Source organism: Macaca fascicularis, chromosome 1 (genome assembly GCF_037993035.2).
Source record: "Macaca fascicularis isolate 582-1 chromosome 1, T2T-MFA8v1.1".
Lineage (NCBI taxonomy): Eukaryota > Metazoa > Chordata > Mammalia > Primates > Cercopithecidae > Macaca > Macaca fascicularis.
This window is the reverse complement of record NC_088375.1, coordinates 145,000,563-145,020,905: the sequence shown is the minus strand read 5'-3', so window position 1 is coordinate 145,020,905 and position 20,343 is coordinate 145,000,563. Positions and strand designations below refer to the sequence as shown.

At 40.1% G+C, this 20,343-nt stretch overlaps 1 protein-coding gene across 1 annotated transcript in view; it reads left to right on the top strand.

Annotated features, from left to right (window-relative positions):
• The window catches only part of LRRC8C (leucine rich repeat containing 8 VRAC subunit C), a 96,664-nt gene extending 87,945 nt beyond the window's left edge, over window positions 1-8,719 (top strand). The window contains exon 3 of the mRNA XM_005542791.4: window positions 1,878-8,719. Coding sequence (XP_005542848.1) covers window positions 1,878-4,151 — 2,274 coding nt within the window. The 3' untranslated portion in view covers window positions 4,152-8,719. The remainder of the gene's footprint in view (window positions 1-1,877) is intronic.
• Window positions 8,720-20,343: the final 11,624 nt, after the last annotated feature.

Here is a 20,343-nt window from a genome sequence, read left to right as displayed (position 1 = left end):
CTTAATCCTAGACATTTGGGAAAATGCGGATATGGGCTCTGGGTCTAGGTGATTCTGAGCTAGATGACATTAGGCAAGTTACTTAACCTGAGTCCATGCCTCAGTCTCCTCATCTATAAAATGGAAATAATAAGAGTACTTGCTGTCATCTGATTAAGAGGGCAATTAACAGAATTAATGCCCATGACTTTATGAAAAGATGGTCAGTTGCATATTAAGCACAACAGAAGTTTGCTGCTGTCATCACTGTAATCACCATCTTCATCTTCATTCCTGGAAGAGGTGTCCTGCACACCCGGACTGATAACAACCCTGAAGTGGAAGCACTATTGGCAATTTTGGATTCATTTCCTTTCTCAGCAAATATACACTGGTGGTCTTCCATGTACCAGACACTTTACAAAGTGTTGGGTGCTTCACTCTGTCGTCAGCCTCATGCTTCTATATGGTGGGATGCTAGTTCCCTTGTCACCAGCTTGTGGTCACCTTACCATGCTATAGCAGACCACTTTACAATGGGTTCAGTTTCTATGCCTATAGTCAAGGTAAAGAACTTTGATGTGGCAAAATCACTAACCACTGTTGGTGCAGAATCACTAAACATTATGGATTTCCAGCCATTTGACATTTTAAGGTACAAATAGACTTTCCCTGCATTATTAATTCCACATGTCATTGCTGAATTCTCTTTGGTTATTCTTCCTTTGAATTATCAGCTTTTTGTTCATAGAGTTCCACTTACATGGGCCTCATCCTGAAGATGATTCCTCTAGGTCGATTCAATGTGTATTCTGTCACATCCTACCTTATCTTCAGAAAGGGTGCATGCATTCTCTCTTTCCCAAATTGCAATTTTTTGAGTCGGCTGGACATTCTTACAGCTTAATATTCTTTTCAACAAACTGAAGCATTGGTAGAAGGATGGTGGTTCTCAATGTAATATTTTGTGTGAAACGCTAGCAAACCTAAACAATTATTTTACTATTAAACACTTCTGTATTTTTTTATCTCTCTCTGAATGAATAGTTTTTATAAAAGCTTAGCAAAATTTCCATTACATTCATTCATATTAATCTATACATACAGTCTAGAATATGTGTAGAAAAAGAAGGGGGAAACAAGACAGGAATTTCTTTCATACTTCCTCGTTCTTATCTTTCTGCTTCTCATACACAGACTGATACAATCTTTGGGGACATCTAACTCAAGATTGAGTCTGAGAAGGTGATATACTTCCCAGATCGATGACTGATTCTCCCAGAATCCAGTGAGAGAATTGCTAATTTTTTTTTTTTTTTTTTTGAGACAAAGTTTTGCTCTTGTCACCCATGTTGAAGTGCAGTGGCATGATCTCGGCTTACTGCAACCTCCACCTCCTGGGTTCAAGCAATTCTCCTACCTCAGCCTCCCAAGTACCTGGAATTACAGGCGCTCACCACGCCCAGCTAATTTTTGTATTTTTAGTCCAGACAGGGTTTCACCATGTTGGCCAGGCTGGTTTCAAACTCCTGATCTCAGGTGATCCACCCGCCTCGGCCTCACAAAGTGCTTGGATTACAGTTGTGAGTCACTGCGGCTGGCTGCTAATTTTTTAAAACACATGAATGTTCCCTAAATATTTATTTTCTTGTGAGTTGTTCTATGACCTGAAAAACCACTGTTTTATGTCATAACTTAGACATGATGAACAAAGTCAGATATTTCATTTTTCCAATATATGAGCTAAGAATAAAATCTTGGTGCTGGAATTGAACGTTGTATTCTCCAGGCAGAGGAAATGGACATTTATTGGATGTTACTGATGCTTTCCTTGCAGTAATGATATTATGAAAGCTCTTTGAGTAATATAATTTGAAAATATTATTTCTGTGTTTCAGGTCATGCAAGACAAGATAATCTGCCTTCCGAAAAGAGTGCAGCCTGCTCAGAACCACTCTTCCCTTTCGAATGTCTCTCAAGCAGTTGCCAGTACCACTCCACTGCCTCCACCTAAACCATCTCCTGCTAACCCCATCACTGTGGAGATGAAAGGCCTGAAGACAGATTTGGACCTTCAGCAGTACAGCTTTATAAACCAGATGTGTTATGAGCGAGCCCTCCACTGGTATGCCAAGTATTTCCCTTACCTTGTCCTCATCCATACCTTGGTCTTTATGCTCTGCAGTAACTTTTGGTTCAAATTCCCTGGCTCCAGCTCCAAAATAGAACATTTCATCTCCATTCTGGGGAAGTGTTTTGATTCTCCTTGGACCACACGGGCTTTATCTGAAGTGTCTGGGGAGGACTCAGAAGAAAAGGACAACAGGAAGAACAACATGAACAGGTCCAACACCACCCAATCTGGTCCAGAAGGCAGCCTGGTCAACTCTCAGTCTTTAAAGTCCATTCCTGAGAAGTTTGTGGTTGATAAATCCACTGCAGGGGCTCTGGATAAAAAGGAGGGTGAGCAGGCGAAGGCCTTATTTGAGAAGGTGAAGAAGTTCAGGCTGCATGTGGAAGAAGGTGATATTCTATATGCCATGTATGTTCGCCAGACTGTACTTAAGGTTATCAAATTCCTAATCATCATTGCATATAATAGTGCTCTGGTTTCCAAGGTCCAGTTTACAGTGGACTGTAATGTGGACATTCAGGACATGACTGGATATAAAAACTTTTCTTGCAATCATACCATGGCACACTTGTTCTCAAAACTGTCCTTTTGCTATCTGTGCTTTGTTAGTATCTATGGATTGACGTGCCTTTATACCTTATACTGGCTGTTCTACCGTTCTCTACGGGAATATTCCTTTGAGTATGTCCGGCAGGAGACTGGAATTGATGATATTCCAGATGTGAAAAATGACTTTGCTTTTATGCTTCATATGATAGATCAGTATGACCCTCTCTATTCCAAGAGATTTGCAGTGTTCCTGTCTGAAGTCAGTGAAAACAAATTAAAGCAGCTGAACTTAAATAACGAATGGACTCCTGATAAACTGAGGCAGAAGCTACAGACAAATGCCCATAATCGACTGGAATTGCCCCTTATCATGCTCTCTGGCCTTCCAGACACTGTTTTTGAAATCACAGAGTTGCAATCTCTAAAACTTGAAATCATTAAGAACGTCATGATACCTGCCACCATTGCACAGCTAGACAATCTTCAAGAGCTCTCTCTGCACCAATGTTCTGTCAAAATCCACAGTGCGGCGCTCTCTTTCCTGAAGGAAAACCTCAAGGTCTTGAGCGTCAAGTTTGATGACATGAGGGAACTCCCCCCCTGGATGTATGGGCTCCGAAATCTGGAAGAGCTGTACCTAGTTGGCTCTCTAAGTCATGATATTTCCAGAAATGTCACCCTTGAGTCTCTGCGGGATCTCAAAAGCCTTAAAATTCTCTCTATCAAAAGCAATGTTTCCAAAATCCCTCAGGCAGTGGTTGATGTTTCCAGCCATCTCCAGAAGATGTGCATACATAATGATGGCACCAAGCTGGTGATGCTCAACAACTTAAAGAAGATGACCAATCTGACAGAGCTGGAGTTGGTCCACTGTGACCTGGAGCGTATTCCTCATGCCGTGTTCAGCCTACTCAGCCTCCAGGAATTGGACCTGAAGGAAAACAATCTGAAATCTATAGAAGAAATCGTTAGCTTTCAGCACTTGAGAAAGTTGACAGTGCTAAAACTGTGGCATAACAGCATCACTTACATCCCAGAGCATATAAAGAAACTCACCAGCCTGGAACGCCTGTCCTTTAGTCACAATAAAATAGAGGTGCTGCCTTCCCACCTCTTCCTATGCAACAAGATCCGATACTTGGACTTATCGTACAATGACATTCGATTTATCCCACCTGAAATCGGAGTTCTACAAAGTTTACAGTATTTTTCCATCACGTGTAATAAAGTGGAAAGCCTTCCAGATGAACTCTACTTCTGCAAGAAACTTAAAACTCTGAAGATTGGGAAAAACAGCCTATCTGTACTTTCACCGAAAATTGGAAATTTACTATTTCTTTCCTACTTAGATGTAAAAGGTAATCACTTTGAAATCCTCCCTCCTGAACTGGGTGACTGTCGGGCTCTGAAGCGAGCTGGTTTAGTTGTGGAAGATGCTCTGTTTGAAACTCTGCCTTCTGATGTCCGGGAGCAAATGAAAACAGAATAACTTATTTTTCGTTAAAGTTTGACTGAAACACGCTTCTACCAAATACAGTATGAATAATTAGGTAGTCTTAATGCCTTTCCTATTTTATTTTTTTTTCCTTTTCACACAAAACAAAATGTACACAAAGATTGCGTAAGGAGTATGTATTTTTAATAAAAATTTAATTGTATTTTTTCAATATTAATATTTTAAAGTTTTATTTGTCTTGAAACACAATGTATCTATTATCTACTGACAGAAAGAGATGGTTCCATTTGGTTTTTTGTTTTTGTTTTTTAGTTCATTCTTGTGGAAAGGAGGGAATTATAAGTTGCATGCTTTTTGGCATTTTTTAAATAGAGGAAGATATTTTGCCAAGGCCATTTTTAACTTGTTTACACCTGTACAGGTTTCTTATTTTTGTTTTCATTGTGTGTGTATCAAGGAATCTGTGCTAGTTATTTTAATACCAGCTGCCTTCTCCATTGGCCAAGACCTTCATTCAGTGGAACTTCACATAAGTGCATTGTCATAGAGTATTTTAAATGTTCCCCTGCCTCCAACAAAACCCTAAATTGTATTATTTCATATACCTGACAGTTCTTGTTATCCTTAGGCAAGGTTTTTGTGAGTGAAGAAAATAATCTTTAGTGGCTGGTATGTTTGAATTAGTCCTTTATCATTTAACTTATTTGCATTTTACCAACATTTTAAAAATATTTAAAACCTAAATACAGAGGCTCCTCCCACCTTAATCTCAATACTGCTATGTAGTACTGGTGAACAACCTTGGAGAACCTAGATTTATTTTAATATTCTAGTAGGTAATTACATTTAAAAATCATAGAATTAGAAGCCTGGTTTTTGAGTAATTTAATCATCTTTCATATCTTGATATGCGGCTGCATCAGATGGAAAACAAATTTACTAAAGCACCCTGTTAAAGAGCTGGTGTGCTCCAGTGAGGCCCTCTCCTTTTCTCAGCACAGTGTGGCAGTGATAATCTATTCAAACTTTGCCTGTTGCACAAAATAATCCAGTTATATATACAGTCAGCCTTCCGTACTTGTGGGTTCTGCATCTGTGGATTCCACCAAGTGTAGATGGAAAATATTCAAAAAGAAAGTCGTGTCTGTGCTGAATATGTACAGACTTTTTCCTGTCATTATTCCCTAAACAATACAGTGTAACAACTATTTAAATAGCATTTACATTGTTTTAGGTATTATAAATTACCTAGAAATAATTTAAAGTATATGGGAGGATGTGCAGAGGTTATATGCAATTTCTGCACCATTTTATATCGAGGATTTGAACATCCTCAGATTTTGGTGTCCGAGGGCATCCTGAAATCAATTCCCCATGATACTGAGGGATGACTGGATATTAATCGATTTCCCTCAAGCCTGCCCTTGCTGTGAATACTAGTGCTACAAGCACGGGAACTCCATCTGCTCTCTGGCTTAAAATATGTATCTCATCTAAAATCGTTCGTTGAAGTGTGAATACATTGCTAAGTGGTTGTTGCTTAGCAATAACTTTTGCCTGACCATCAGCAGAGCTTTTATTTACCTTTGTACTTAAAATCCAACATAGCATGGGCTCTTGGGCAAAGTATTTCACTGACTATTAAGCATGTAGAACAGGAAAATGAAATACACTATTTGTGCCCTTGACCCAGAACCAGAACCATTGATTATGAGAACTTTGTTTTATGTACCAAATTCATATTGACCATTTTCTGAGCTCTGGACTGATCATAGTAAGTTTTGTGACTTAACAATGAAAGAAAGTAGAAAGATGCTTTGGGTTTTCCAAATGTTGTTTTTTAAAATTGCTCCTTGGGTGAATTGACCCAATGCTACTTTGACTCGTATACAGAAACCAATGATGGAAATTGCTCCTCAGAAATGTGTGCCTCATTTGTGTTTTCAACTTTACGATACATCATGGGGTGAAGCATTAGGGAAAGAGATTCTTTTGATTTGTTTAATAATCTAATTATACAGACCAAAGTGTTTTTAAGTTTCTGCTCTATGTTAATGTTTTAGAATGGTGATTTTGCTGATTAATTTAGACCCGAAATTGAAATAATGTGCTCACAATAATAACATGGTTATAGTTCTTGTATGATAAAGTATTCAATTTCAGAATATTGTTGGAATCCTGAGTTTGAACAGTGTGTTGTATTTAGAAACATAGCCCTATCTGTTTTAAACAAATAATTTGTTGGCCGATTGTCCATGGTTGAGCATGACAAAAATACCTTGTTGAAAGGCAAGCTTAGGTAACTGCTGGCAAAACACCGGGTGCACTATTTTTCTGGATAAAATTTATAGGTATTTTCTATATCACCCTTCAAAAGGGATCTCTTCAGGTTAAAAATCACGCTTATGCTGAAGTCTTTATCTGGTGTTAACTAAAAATCTCATATGGGTTTGTAACTGAGGTCACTAATAATTCATTTTTATCACTTGTAAAAATTTGCTCAAAATTCCAAAAAATATTGATTTGGTTTTTAATGATTTTGCAAGCTGACCCCCAACCTAAGTTTTGATAACATTTAGTAAGTCAGTATAGCTCTGTGACTTCATGCTATAACTAAGAAGGAAAATTCAGATATTCCTATTAGATTTTATAAACCTTCAGAAGTCTCAAACTTAATTTTGAGTCTAAATTTTCTGACACTGGCCCTTTTTAATATTGTAAGTTTTTGTTCACTTAAGTAAAAAACATTTAATTACTATTTAGCCTTTAAATGGGAAACTCAGGTAATGAACTGCTGACTTTTTAAAGTTCTTTAACTGATCAATTCAGTATAGAGGGATATTTATCTAATCACTTTCTGTATTTTACAAGTGCTCTTTCTAAAAAGGAATAACTAGTATAGCTCTATTTCCCCGATCTCTGTAGGACTCGTGAGAAATTGCTTGTGTAAATATAAAAGCACCATATGTGTTCTTAACTCCTATGGCTGCTTGAAGCTCATGATGGATAAGTCTTTTTGTCAGTTTTAATTGTTAAGTACAGAACAAACAGTTGTTTGGTGATGGCCTGGTTGAAAGAGAGCATATAAGTATATCCCAATAGAACTCGCCAAAGAAGACCACACCTCAGAAACTATTGCATTTTCTTGTTATGTGTTGGGTTTGATTTGTTTTTTTTTTAATACAGCTCTTTTAATATAAAGATTCTTGATACAATGAAATCTCTTATTTCAAATGTGAGTTTTTCTTATTCTTCACCCACCCCTCCCCCTGCCATTGTATTTCCCATCTATTTAAAGGAGTTTCAACAATATACATTGCATCATATGCAGTAGGTACTGCTTTTTCAGAAAGACTTGGAAAACACACCTGCTATGAGTATTTTGTTCAGATGTAGCCATTTACCTGGCTCTCAAGTCGTCTTTGTGGAGAGGGTCTTAGACAAAAATCTTCCTTGTATTTACTTGGGGTAAGTGAAGTCCAAATTCTTACAGTATACTATTTCAGGATTTCTGATACTAAAAAAGAAAAAACAAAATCATTATATCTCTTATTAACACTTCCCCCAAGAAGGGTTGTGCTGTTATTTATTTTCTATTATAAGAAAAGTTCATTCTTTAAGTAGTTTCTTTTACCCTCTAATCTAATTTCATACCAAATACCTGATCAATAGAAATGATTTATTTCAACAGCAAACATTCCTAATCCATCGTTATAAAAAGTGTCAGCAGTACTTAGTAGTGAACAGATAAGGTCAATTTCAATATAATTCCACTTTGCTTTTAGAGACTAAATTAAGATTCAATTAACATTCTTCTATGAATTCTGAATGTGATAATGTGATTCAAACAGTCACATTGTTAGTAGGATCTTAGTAACTCAGGATAGCGTTCCATACTAACCTCAAGTGAGCAAAACAAATTATCTAAACAGTTTGGTTCTTAGGAGACTGCCTAAAAGATCAAGAAAATTTTCTCATCTTTTCTTTTTACTTAGAAACATTGCAAGAAAACTTGGATAGTCTTCACCAGACCTGCCATGATTTTATAAGATTTAGGCCTCAGTGACATGCTTCTGAAAGTTTCCTGCCAGCCGTCTAAACTAAGCATCCACTCATTCCATCTTCCCAAAGTCACTCACCGATAAAGGTAGCATCCTTAAGCTCATTTTTGAAAGGTGGAGGAGGATCTCCCCCTGCCTGAAGGAATTTTTTTATCAGAATACCTTGAAAGGGGGGTATATACATTTGGAAAACTTAATTTCTTGGCTGTGTTTGATAACAGTTCCTATGCATGGTTTTTAATGTGATGGAAATTTGTTTCTTTCTTTGGAATACCTCTCTCCACCCCCAACTTTATTCTTCCTCTTTAATGAATATTTTTATTGGAGTTCAAACTCCATGCCTTATGCGCTCATTCAGTTTTCTTTTTGCCCTTTGTTTACTCTGTCTGTATGTATGTCAAATGCTGGCAAAACTGAACTGTCAAGAAAATGCTTGAAAGTTGATTTGTCATAGTGCAAACTCATGATAAAATGTCTTAATGTTATTTGGATATGTAGTACATAGAAACAGAAAAATAAAGTCATTTTTATAACTTAAAATAGAGATTTGTCCCTCTCTTACTCATTTTTAGAAATCATGTTTATCGTTTGCATTTCTTAAACTATTACTAAGGCTCCCTTTTCTCTGCAGGAAATAAGCTGCATGCATTCTTTCACTTTGTGTAGAGCTAGTTTCTGTAATTGTGACTAATTATTTCCTTCCTTAATTCACTCTACTGTATCTACCTAAGGTGCCCCTGGAGTTTCATTTGGGTAATTAGTGCCTTAATATGTAATCTGGAGTGCAATTTCTATGCATTTGCCAAATCAGATTGTACAATGGCTGTCCAGCTTAGCTTTCAGTAAATAGTCTTATGGTAATGACTGTGGTTACTTAAAGGAATCGGCATGATCCTGCACAGCTAGGAGGCCTCCTCTAATTAGCCACATTCACTCCAGGCTTAGGGAAGCCCTCTACAAGGAAACTTTATGACCACTTATGCATAAGAAATGATGGGTAATTTTCAAAGTTAAATAGTCACTTTACATATTTTTATTAATAATAGTGTTTATTTTACTGATCATCAGCCCTCTGGAGAAGGATTGTTGAGATAAGGAAGGGTGGTGAGTGTGATGGGAGAGGCTATGTAAGCGTGAGTAGCAGAAATTAGAAGAGATCATGTGAGAGCTCTGGAGAAATTCTGGAGACAAGAGCTAGGGAATGCAATAGGTAAGAGACATCTAGCAATTTCAGTGCAATATGCACGTACAGAAAAAACTCTGCCCGCTGCCATTCTCCACTGTCCCATCTTCTAGTCCTTTCACTTACACAGTATTGAGATAAATTCTGAAAATTTTTAAATTCGTTTAGTTATTAGTTACTATTGGCTAGCAACATAAACTTTTCATTTGGGTAGAGAAGTAAATGCATAAAAAGGAAGTTATTAAAGTTCATTTGAGACTCAGTGGAGTATTTATACTGTCAGAGCACAAGGCCCGCATATTTCTGAATGTAAGTTTGAATGTCATCCTAAATTTGCAAGTAGGAAAAAAGTGAAAGCTGTTCATTAGCTACATAATTTTGTGTGAGCATAGATATTTGAATGCAGACTATACTGTAGGTTTCACATTTAAACATATTTGAACACATTTAACGACAAATAAAATAGTTATATGATCAGGCATATCATAAGTGATAGAATATTCTCAGAGTTTGAATATTTTGCATAAAAGATACAAGGTAGGCAATGATGTTATCAAACATGTAAACCAAATTGGCCGTTACGATTATTTTAATCCATGGATTTTTCTGTTATAAAGTTTGAGAATAAGTAGAAAATGGGCTTTTTTCAATCCTTTACAGAGTTAATTTTATTTCAACTCGAGTTACATCTAGACTTTTGCCATTAAAAAATAAATACTGTTTGGTTCAATCCTTATTAGTCTCAGGTAACAGATGTTTCAGGAAAAATGACACAAAAAGAGGCAACCTCTAAGTTTTACATTTTTTATCTCCTCCACAGTTATTCTACTCCCCAGCAGTGATGCTGATATGGCAAAAATATATATATAGCATTTCTTCACTTTGAATTGGGAAATTTCTTGGGATTTCATTGTAATTTAACATAGACTATGTGTGACAATTTTGTTAAAATCATACTCTAATATTCAGACAGCTTAAAAATCTTAGGATGATTTAGTCCAAGAACAATGAAAACCAAAGCAAAAATAGGAAGATGTACTCCATATGCATTTGAGTAATAAATGTCCACAAGCTTATGAAATAATGAGTTCTGTTCATGTCTATTGAGCTGTATGTATAAATTATATCTTCATAATTTAAATTCCTTTATGAAAAGTAGTTTGTCAGAGTTGCCACTGTTAACAAAATTCTAAAAGGCCATGTACAACAATGATCTCAAAATGAAAACGAAGTTTTATTGAATGGGTACAGGGCATTTCTGTGAGCCTTTCCAACAGGAAGTCAATTTGTTCAAAATTAGAAGACTATTTTTTCTGAACTCTCCCCCAGGTTCTAACCTCTGGTGGTGTGACTCAGACTTTCCTGGTAATCACACTTTGAGCCTTAACAATATCAGCATGCTAACAGATTTAGTAGTTTTATGCATCTAGAAACAAAGACAGGATGTTGACAGCCTTAAGTGATGAAGTATTTAAAATAAATTCATACTTGTAAAATTAAAAACTAGAGATTCAGCTTTAGTCAAAACAACCCAATCTAAACATTTAACTACGTAAATATTTTCTTAAGTCCAGGTAACCTCTCAAAGAAACCGATTTCATGTCAAATGGGAAATACAAAGAATGTCAGATTAAACACCTGGTTTATATTAAATAAGGCTGTCATCTGTTGGGGGGTAAGGGGAGAGTGGAGCTTAGAAAGCAGACTCCTGATAAGGAGTACTTAACACACTTTCTAAAATTCATAGTGATCTGTTGCCCTTCAAATTCTACCAACTTTAAAATAATCAAATCTCAAGTACAGCAAACCAGCTAGGTAATTATTTTCAGGTAACTTTCCCTAACTCAGAAACTGCTAGTGACTATTAAGTGCTTCAGTTATAAATCTGATCAAGAACTTGCATCGAAAATGTCAGGAAGTTAACTTCAAAATCTTACGGGAAAAACTGATAATGACATGCTCCATCCCCGCCCCCACCGCCCCCCGCCCCCTCCCCACCCGCTGAACCATATCCTGCGTGGATATTCTTAATAGCACTGCACTACACTATGGTAAACAACTCTAAGACAAAAGTTGCATTCTGGATTGTTTTCAAATATTTAGAATCGTTTTTTTCTTATATATAAAGGGAGGAAAAAAAAATATACAAAAATGTATCCAGGATTCTACAAATGCTTTAAGTAGGCTCAATAATAAAGAAGTTATACTTACTCTGTTTATGTACTTTGATCAGACAGGGACACGCAGAGTGTTGGATATTCATAGAAACGCCCTTTCGGTGGCCGGGCGCGGTGGCTCAAGCCTGTAATCCCAGCACTTTGGGAGGCCGAGACGGGTGGATCACGAGGTCAGGACATCCAGACCATCCTGGCTGACACGGTGAAACCCCGTCTCTACTAAAAAATACAAAAAACTAGCCGGGCGAAGTGGCGGGCGCCTGTAGTCCCAGCTACTCGGGAGGCTGAGGCAGGAGAATGGCGTAAACCTGGGAGGTGGAGCTTACAGTGAGCTGAAATCAGGCCACTGCACTCCAGTCTGGGAGACAGCGAGATTCCGTCTCAAAAAAAAAAAAAAGAAAAAAAAAAGAAATGCCCTTTCTTTTTTTATTGTTTTTTTTATTTTTTATTATTATTATTATACTTTAAGTTCTAGGGTACATGTGCATAACGTGCAGGTTTGTTACATATGTATACTTGTGCCATGTTGCTGTGCTGCACCCATCAACTCGTCAGCACCCATCAACTCGTCATTTACATCAGGTATAACTCCCAATGCAATCCCTCCCCCCTCCCCCCTCCCCCCTCCCCATGATAGGCCCCGGTGTGTGATGTTCCCCTTCCTGAGTCCAAGTGATCTCATTGTTCAGTTCCCACCTATGAGTGAGAACATGCGGTGTTTGGTTTTCTGTTCTTGTGATAGTTTGCTAAGAATGATGGTTTCCAGCTGCATCCATGTCCCTACAAAGGACACAAACTCATCCTTTTTTATGGCTGCATAGTATTCCATGGTGTATATGTGCCACATTTTCTTAATCCAGTCTGTCACTGATGGACATTTGGGTTGATTCCAAGTCTTTGCTATTGTGAATAGTGCCGCAATAAACATACGTGTGCATGTGTCTTTATAGCAGCATGATTTATAATCCTTTGGGTATATACCCAGTAATGGGATGGCTGGGTCATATGGTACATCTAGTTCTAGATCCTTGAGGAATCGCCATACTGTTTTCCATAATGGTTGAACTAGTTTACAATCCCACTAACAGTGTAAAAGTGTTCCTATTTCTCCACATCCTCTCCAGCACCTGTTGTTTCCTGACTTTTTAATGATCGCCATTCTAACTGGTGTGAGATGGTATCTCATTGAAGAAATGCCCTTTCTATCGTCAGTTCCGTCCGTCCAAATCCAATCTAGGGCCCTGCATGTATTAAAATCCATGAGACTTTTTAAAGCATTTTAAAGACTTATTTAGATTTTCTCTTAACACTTTCTACCTGCCCCATTATTTAGGACACTTACCATTTGGATTATGTTGTTTTAGGACTTATCATATCTTTCCTTCCAAAGTTGGAGGCCCAGTGAGTGCAGGAACCAAGACTTCTTTATCTCTGTATTTCTCTGTGGTGCTTACCATTGTGACTTGTACCCAGTTGGCTCTAAAAAAAAACCACTGAATTAATCAAAAGGCCTAACTCTGTTAACTGAGGCCCTTAGAATGTGAGGGACCATCATCTCTGTTCAAATTCACTCCTAGGTACATGAGTTTCTTAGGACTACCATGACAAAGTACCACAAACTGGGTGTCTTAAACAGAAATGTATTGCCTCAGTTCTAAAGCACGATGTTTGCAGCAGGGTTGGTTCCTTCCAAGGACTGTAAGGAAGAGTTTATTGCGTCCCTCTCTCCTCATCTTTGATAGTTTGCTGGCAATCATTGATGATCCTTGATTTGTAGATGCATTACCTCCATCTCTGCCTTTATCTTCATATGACATTCTCCCCGTGTGTATCTATCTCTATGTCAAAATGCCACCGGGGCCTATCATGGGGAGAGGGGAGGGGAGAGGGGGGAGGGATCGCATTGGGAGTTATACCTGATGTAAATGACGAGTTGATGGGTGCTGACGAGTTGATGGGTGCAGCACACCAACATGGCACAAATATACATATGTAACAAACCTGCACGTTATGCACATGTACCCTAGAACTTAAAGTATAATAATAATAATAAATAAATAAATAAAAAAGAAAAAAAAAGAACATAGTAATACACCCTTATGACTTCATCTTAACTTGATAATCTGCAAAGACCATGTTTCCAAATAAGGTCATATTCACAGGTCCTGAGAGGTAGGACTTTAACATCTTTTGTGGGGATGGAATTCAATCCATAACACTAGGTGAGATTCTTCTCTTTCTTGATGAAGCTCTTAAATTCTAGGTTTATTACAAACAGAGATTTTGGAGCCATTGAAGAGTAGTTAGTCCAGAGGTTTTCAAATAATGTTCCAAGAAGCTCTGACTCTCCAACAAAGTATCTTGGAAAGACTCGGGGAGTGAACAGGGCTCCTGGTTTTATATCTGTTCCAATTAATGTTTCCGTGTAACGAACCAGCCCAAAACTTAGCGGTGTAAAGCAACTACATTATGACACTCACATTCTGTAGGTAAGGAATCTGGCACAGCAAAGACCTCTTATTTATGCTCCATGATGTGTGGAACCTCAGTTGGCAAGACTTAATGGCTGGGAGCTACAGTCATCTGGAGGCATCTTCACTCCCAAGTCTGGCATTTGATTCTAGCTGTTGGCAGGAACCTCAGCTGGGGCTATCGGCCAGAGCAAACCTCCCCATGCAGCCTGGGCTTCCTCCCAGCATGACAGCTGCAGGGCAGTCAGGCATCTTACATGATAACTTAGGGTCCAAAACAAGTGTTCCAAAAGACACAAAGGATGCTGCATCATCTGTCATGGCCTGTCCTCGAAAGTCACATTCCTCACTTCTGCCATACTCTTACTAGTTAAAACAGTCATAAATCTTGCCCCGTTTTGGAGCAGAGGCAGAGAAGACATAGAACCCACCTTTCAATGGGAGAAGTGCCAGTGTCATATCTTAAGAATATGTGGAACAGGAGGTATCGTTGTAGCCATCTATGAAAAATACAATCTGTCACACAATCTCACACCAAATTCTTCAACCATGGAGCAGCACTTTTAAATGTTTTACATGTAAGGACCTCTAACTCTTTAGTGTTTGCTAACACTTATAGATAAGAAATATAGGATGCATAGAGGCCAAGAAACACTCATGAATTTCATACATTCAGCATATCCAGCAATTATTATAGAAAAGCAGAAAATTGACAAACCTAGTGTTTTCATTTCTCCTTTTCTTTGGGCAAGCCGGGAGAGCCTGGCAGAATACATATTATGAAATAGCTGCAAGAAAGCCATCATTTCATATTATTGCCTCTTTAAAATCATTATCCTTTTGACAAGATTTCAATGAGGCACTTTTACAAATTTTGATTAACACTCTTGCTTCTCCTAGTGTAAGCCAAAATTTCCTAAATGCTCAGAGATGGGTGTGTACACACACCCCTTGTCTGTGACTTACACAAATGAATAAGAGGAAATGTCTCATCAGTCTCTGTGGTGAAAATGTGGAGAGACCAGGGGTGGGGCCTTAGCCAAACCCCTGAGCTTCCGGTTTTTATCCCAACAGAGAAGTGTACTCAGGGCCCTAGCTTCCTGCCCTCCCCAGCCTGACCCTGGTGAAGGTTACAAACCCTCCCAGCGACTGCAGTACCGGCAGTGAGAGCAGGTCTCTAGGCTTCTGCCTCCTTGCTTTGTGGCAGCCTTCTCAGTTGGGTCACATCATTCTTCTAGATCAGGAGGAACACTTAAGGGTTGGAAAAAGTTTTCTAGGAAATAATTACTCATGAGCAAAGGGACCAGAAAAGTCCCAGAGATGTTCTCCAGCAGACAATTTAAACTAATGACTCGCTGCTGAGCAGCCTGCCCTATAATGGCTGATGTAAACTGTGTCTATGTAATGCTGTATTAAGATCTGCGTTCACCCTCCAGCCTACTAAATCTCCAAACCAATTCATTGAGGGCTTGCATCACTCCTTAAGATTTAGATGAAATTGGCTGTACCCCCAAGTCCACTGTCCTCCCTAAGGTTTCATAAATTTCCAATGTGTTTACATTTTCAGGCCACTGACTCTGAGCCTCTGTCTCTATGGAATGTCTTCCATTCATCAGCTCACCATTGCTTAGGATAGATCTCCATTCTAGAGTTTGATCCCTGTTCTCGAGCAAACCACTGCCCTCTTCCTGGATTTCCCCCAGCACTCACACTAGGTTTTCGTGCATTGTAGAAAGTTTAATGAAGGTTTGGAGAGACAGCAGAGCATTCATGAGAGCAGTGCAAGCTACTCTAAAACCCCATGTTTGTGAAAGCCACCCCCATCCTCCCTCTCCCAGCCCTTCCGTCTTTTACTCTGCTCCGCAACACCCGTCTCAGGTTCCTCACTTCTGGCAGAGGGCCGCTCACTTTCTCTCTTGTTTCCTGGTCTCTCACTCTCCACCTCCTCACCCTCACCCTTGGCCCCCCTAGCGGCTTACCCACGTGTTTCTCTACACACTTCCATCCTGTAGGAGGGATTCTGGTGTCTGTTGTCCAGCTGTTTGATCAGCCTGATACAAGTCGCTGCTTGACCTGCACCTCTTTCCTGTCTTTCACAATCCTCCTCTTCTGCCCTCTGGATAAGCCAAATCTTGAAGCTTATCCCTCAGCCTTTTGTACCCCTTTGTCCTTACCCCAGCACTCGGTGGCCTCATTTACCTTCAGGGCTAGGTCGCAGCCTTTCTTTGGCGACTCTCGGATTTCTACTTCTGGTTAGCATCTCTTTTCCACCTCCCACCTCCAACTGCCTTCTGGACATTTCCTCCTGCCTGTCACCTCAAGCTTCCTGTGTTTAGAAGCAAACCTCTTCTAGGCACAACTCTCATATTTGCAACTGCCTCCTAAATAATCTCATCATGAGCTGCTCCCCCTTCCACACTAGACTCTCTCCTCTTCTCCACCACTAGACTGCTGTTCCCAGCTGTAACTCTGCCCTTATTCCTCCTCTGCTCAAAAACCTTCCCAGTGTCTTGTTGATATTGTCTGTGGGCCTTACCCTGACTTTCGAGGTGGACCACAAGATAAGCCTGACCTGCATTTCCAGCGCAAGCCCTGGAGTCCAAAAGGAGTTCCAATTCTTACTGTCCATTTACCTCATCCATGACTTTGAGCAAGTTCATTTAAACTCTCCAGCCTCTGTTTATGTTAAAGATATCCATATACTGGCCCTTCCCAGAAAGTACTAAAATGTACTGATGCTGGTCCCACCTCAGCCAAGTGCCTGATTAGCTCTATCATGGAGCAGTTTGGTGGGCTGTGAGAAGAGCTGAGTGGAGTTGGGGAAGATGATGTGTTCCCTCTTCTCTGAAGTTCAGATGTTGACAGGTAGCTGGCATTATGGGCGCTAAGGGCTACAGCCAAAACTTGGGCTGCATCAGCGAATCTGAGCCTGGGAGGCCCTGATGTCATGCATGGCCAGTACACAATCGGTCCAGAGTTTATATCCCATCTCTGCCACTTTCTGCATGTATGTTTTGGAGCAAATCACTTAGCTCCTTGAGCTACATCCTCCTCATCTGTAAAATGGAAACCCATTTGAAAAGTTCCTGTGAGGATCAGTGGTCTGGGGTATGTTATATGCCTAGCTCGATGCTTACACTCAGAAAATTTGCTAGTCTCATGATGACTATAAACTGAGCTCTGGCTCTGGATAATATAAAAATTATCTACAATATTGCACATTTTCCTAAAGTCAACATTTTTTAACATGCAGAATGTGCTAGACAGTGTCATAAAGGCAGCAAGTTTGTATCTTTGTCCTCAAGGAGCTGGAGCATCATGGAGGAGTCACAGCTAAACAGCTACCACTGGGTAGCAGGATGAGTGATGCAGTGAGCGTGTAAGTGAAGTCCTCTGGAAACACAACTGCTTTCTCAATGACCAGCATTTTCCGGGCACCTTCTAGGTAGCAGATACTTTTCTAGATACTTAAGGACCAAAAATCAACACTATGATCCTTGTTCTCAAAAAGTCCATAATCTAATAGGAAAAGGCATCCATGCATTCAGATAGCTACAATGTGTTGTAAGAGCTAACCTAGAAGTCTGTTCACACTAGGAGCAGTGGGGAAAGTGGGCCAGAGTCACCTGACCATGGGAAAGGTTTCAGGAGATGAACCTGAACTGAGTCTTGATGCAGGTGATCCCCAGAAGAGAGATGAAAGGACGTCAGGGAAAGAGCTTTTAAGATGGGGACAGGGGCCTGAGAGACCATGTGGTGTCATTTGGAGGGCCTGGTGCCAGGAAAGGGTCATGGCCATTGGAATGGATGGGAGGTAAAGATGGAGAGACATGAGGATCAGCTTGAGGGTGCCCTGTGTATGCCACCCATGCCAGAGAGCTCTTTATTTTATCCTCCAGCAGTGGGAAATTGGGGATGGTATTTAAGCCCATCCTCAGTTACATTCAAAGGCAGGATAATCTTACAGTCTGTCGGAGCCTCCTCTCTGTGTTCAAATTCTTGCAAAAAGAAAGAAACTACCATCTTGTGTTTTAGAAAACCAAAGGCTGCAGAGAGAAGCCAAGAGGCTGCAGATTAACAATGCCCCAAGCATTTCACGGTGCATAAGACTCATAAACATTAATGTGTTACTTCAGCTTGTCCTTGGCATCACTAGACCTCAGGAAAACTACCCAGCAGACTCATTGTCCTTTGTCCCTGCCTCTTCCTCCTTATTTCACACCCTGGTTTATTTGCTTTGCTGCTGTTTTCCAGCTGATTACAGGAAATTTGCCCTGTTTCATGTCTAGAAAGTCAAAAGGAAATCACCCAGTTTACATGAACTCTGAGTGCCATTCTCAGTGCAAAGCTCTCCTCCTCCCTCTGCCTCTTATTGTACTGGTGTGCTCATTTGTGAGGAGCCATTCTCTGGGTGTATGAGGATATGCAAAAGTTTGTATCTGCCCATCCTCCTTCAAGCCTACTCCCCGGGTAAGTCCAGTCTGCCTGCTTGGAGTCCTGTGGGCTGGATAACGCAGGGCGAGAGACACAGTGGAAGACGTAGCTTGGTTAGCCACGTGTCCCCATCAGACCTCTTGCTCTTTTTCTGTCCCCAGAGGAAAGGTGGAGCTCTCCTGCCCACAGAACTTAGTTTCCTTTTCCCGTTCTTTCTAATGCTCTGTTCCTGCCCTACCCTCCTGGGTAGCACGGGCCTTAGTGTTTCTTCTGGACAGCACTCTGCAGAATGCTTTGGTTCGCCCAACCAAGGGCTTTGATACTACTGGGAAGACCGCAGGTTGAAACGCTAGAGAGCACACTTCTCCTCTGATGGTGCTTAGTTATTTTGCAACCCCTCCCTCAGCCACTGGCAGGACCCTGTCTGCCACAGCAGGGAGCCACAGCGTCTCTGGCACCCACGCTCCCCTGACCACACCCTGGGAGCCCCTGACTCTTCCCACCACTTTCCGTTACAGAGGAAGCGCCGCAGTTTGGAGTATGAGACTGGCCCCTACAGTGGCTCTTCAGAGGGACCAGGTGACATAACCTGAAAGCCTGAAAGTGAGAGGCAGTTTATGCCTGTAAGGTGAAATTTGACCAAAAAGAGAAAAAAAAAAAAAAAAAAAAAAAAGCCCTGATGGGGCTGCCAATAAATTCTACACCCTCCCTTCCTCCAGCGGGTGATTCCTAGCTCAGTGGTTTGGTTTGTCCTGCCAGGGATGTCTCATACCACCAAGCAACCAGCTGTTTTGTCATGAAGCTATGACCAACTCGTTAACGAGTATTCACTTTCCTTCCTCCCAGCCTGAATTTTCCTTTTCTCTTATTTTTGCAACGCTGCCATGGCACCTCCCAGAAAAGCATTAGCAGGTAAGCTTTGCCTGAGACTCTTTTTGGAGAATCCACTAACCCTGGCCCAGTGAACTCAGAATAACACTCTGAACACATTAATTTGGCTGGTTTGTTCCTGGGTTGGCCTAAGCAGGTTTATAATCCCTTTTCCCTGATACCCACTAAGGCCCCAAAAGGAGGCCATTCCTTGTTTCTCCCTTGGAAGAGAATAGAGTTAGATTGGCAGACCCCTGGAAAACACTTAGGCAGACAGAGAACCATCACATCACTATTAGCATGATGTGGGGAGAAATGAAAACAATCGAAGTTTCCAAAAATGAGAATGATACATTTTTATAATAAAACACTAGGTAGACATGTAAAATAATGTTACAAATATATTTATTGACATATAATTCATTATGTGTTAATTGAAAAAAGTAACTTCAAAAAATTATGCAGTGTGATCTCGTTTATGCAAGAAAGAAAAAATATATATATATGTTTAAAAATTGGGGCCGGGCACTGTGGCTCACACCTGTAATCACAGCACTTTGGGAGGCCGAGGCGGGTGGATCACCTGAGGTCAAGAAATCGAGACCATCCTGGCCAACATAGTGAAACCCCGTCTCTACTAAAAATACAAAAAGTAGCTGGGCGAGGTGGTGCACGCCTGTTATCCCAGCTACTCAGGAGGCTGAGGCAGGAGAATCACTTGAACCCACAAGACGGAGATTGCAGTGAGCTGAGATCGCACCACTGCACTCCAGCCTGGGTGACAGAGGGAGACTCCATCTCAAAAAAATAAAAATAAAAATAAAATAAAGGGAAAAAGATAAACATCCAAATGCAAACAGAGATTGTCATTCAGTGCCAGGATTATAAGTGGGCTCTCTCTAATATTTTAGAATTTTTCCTCTAAGAATTACATATTAATTGTGTTTTTTTTTTTATTTAAAAGAGAAAAAAGTTTCTGGGCTTGGCAAATTCTGGCAAATGCACATTTTGCCAGCAATATGCTGTAAC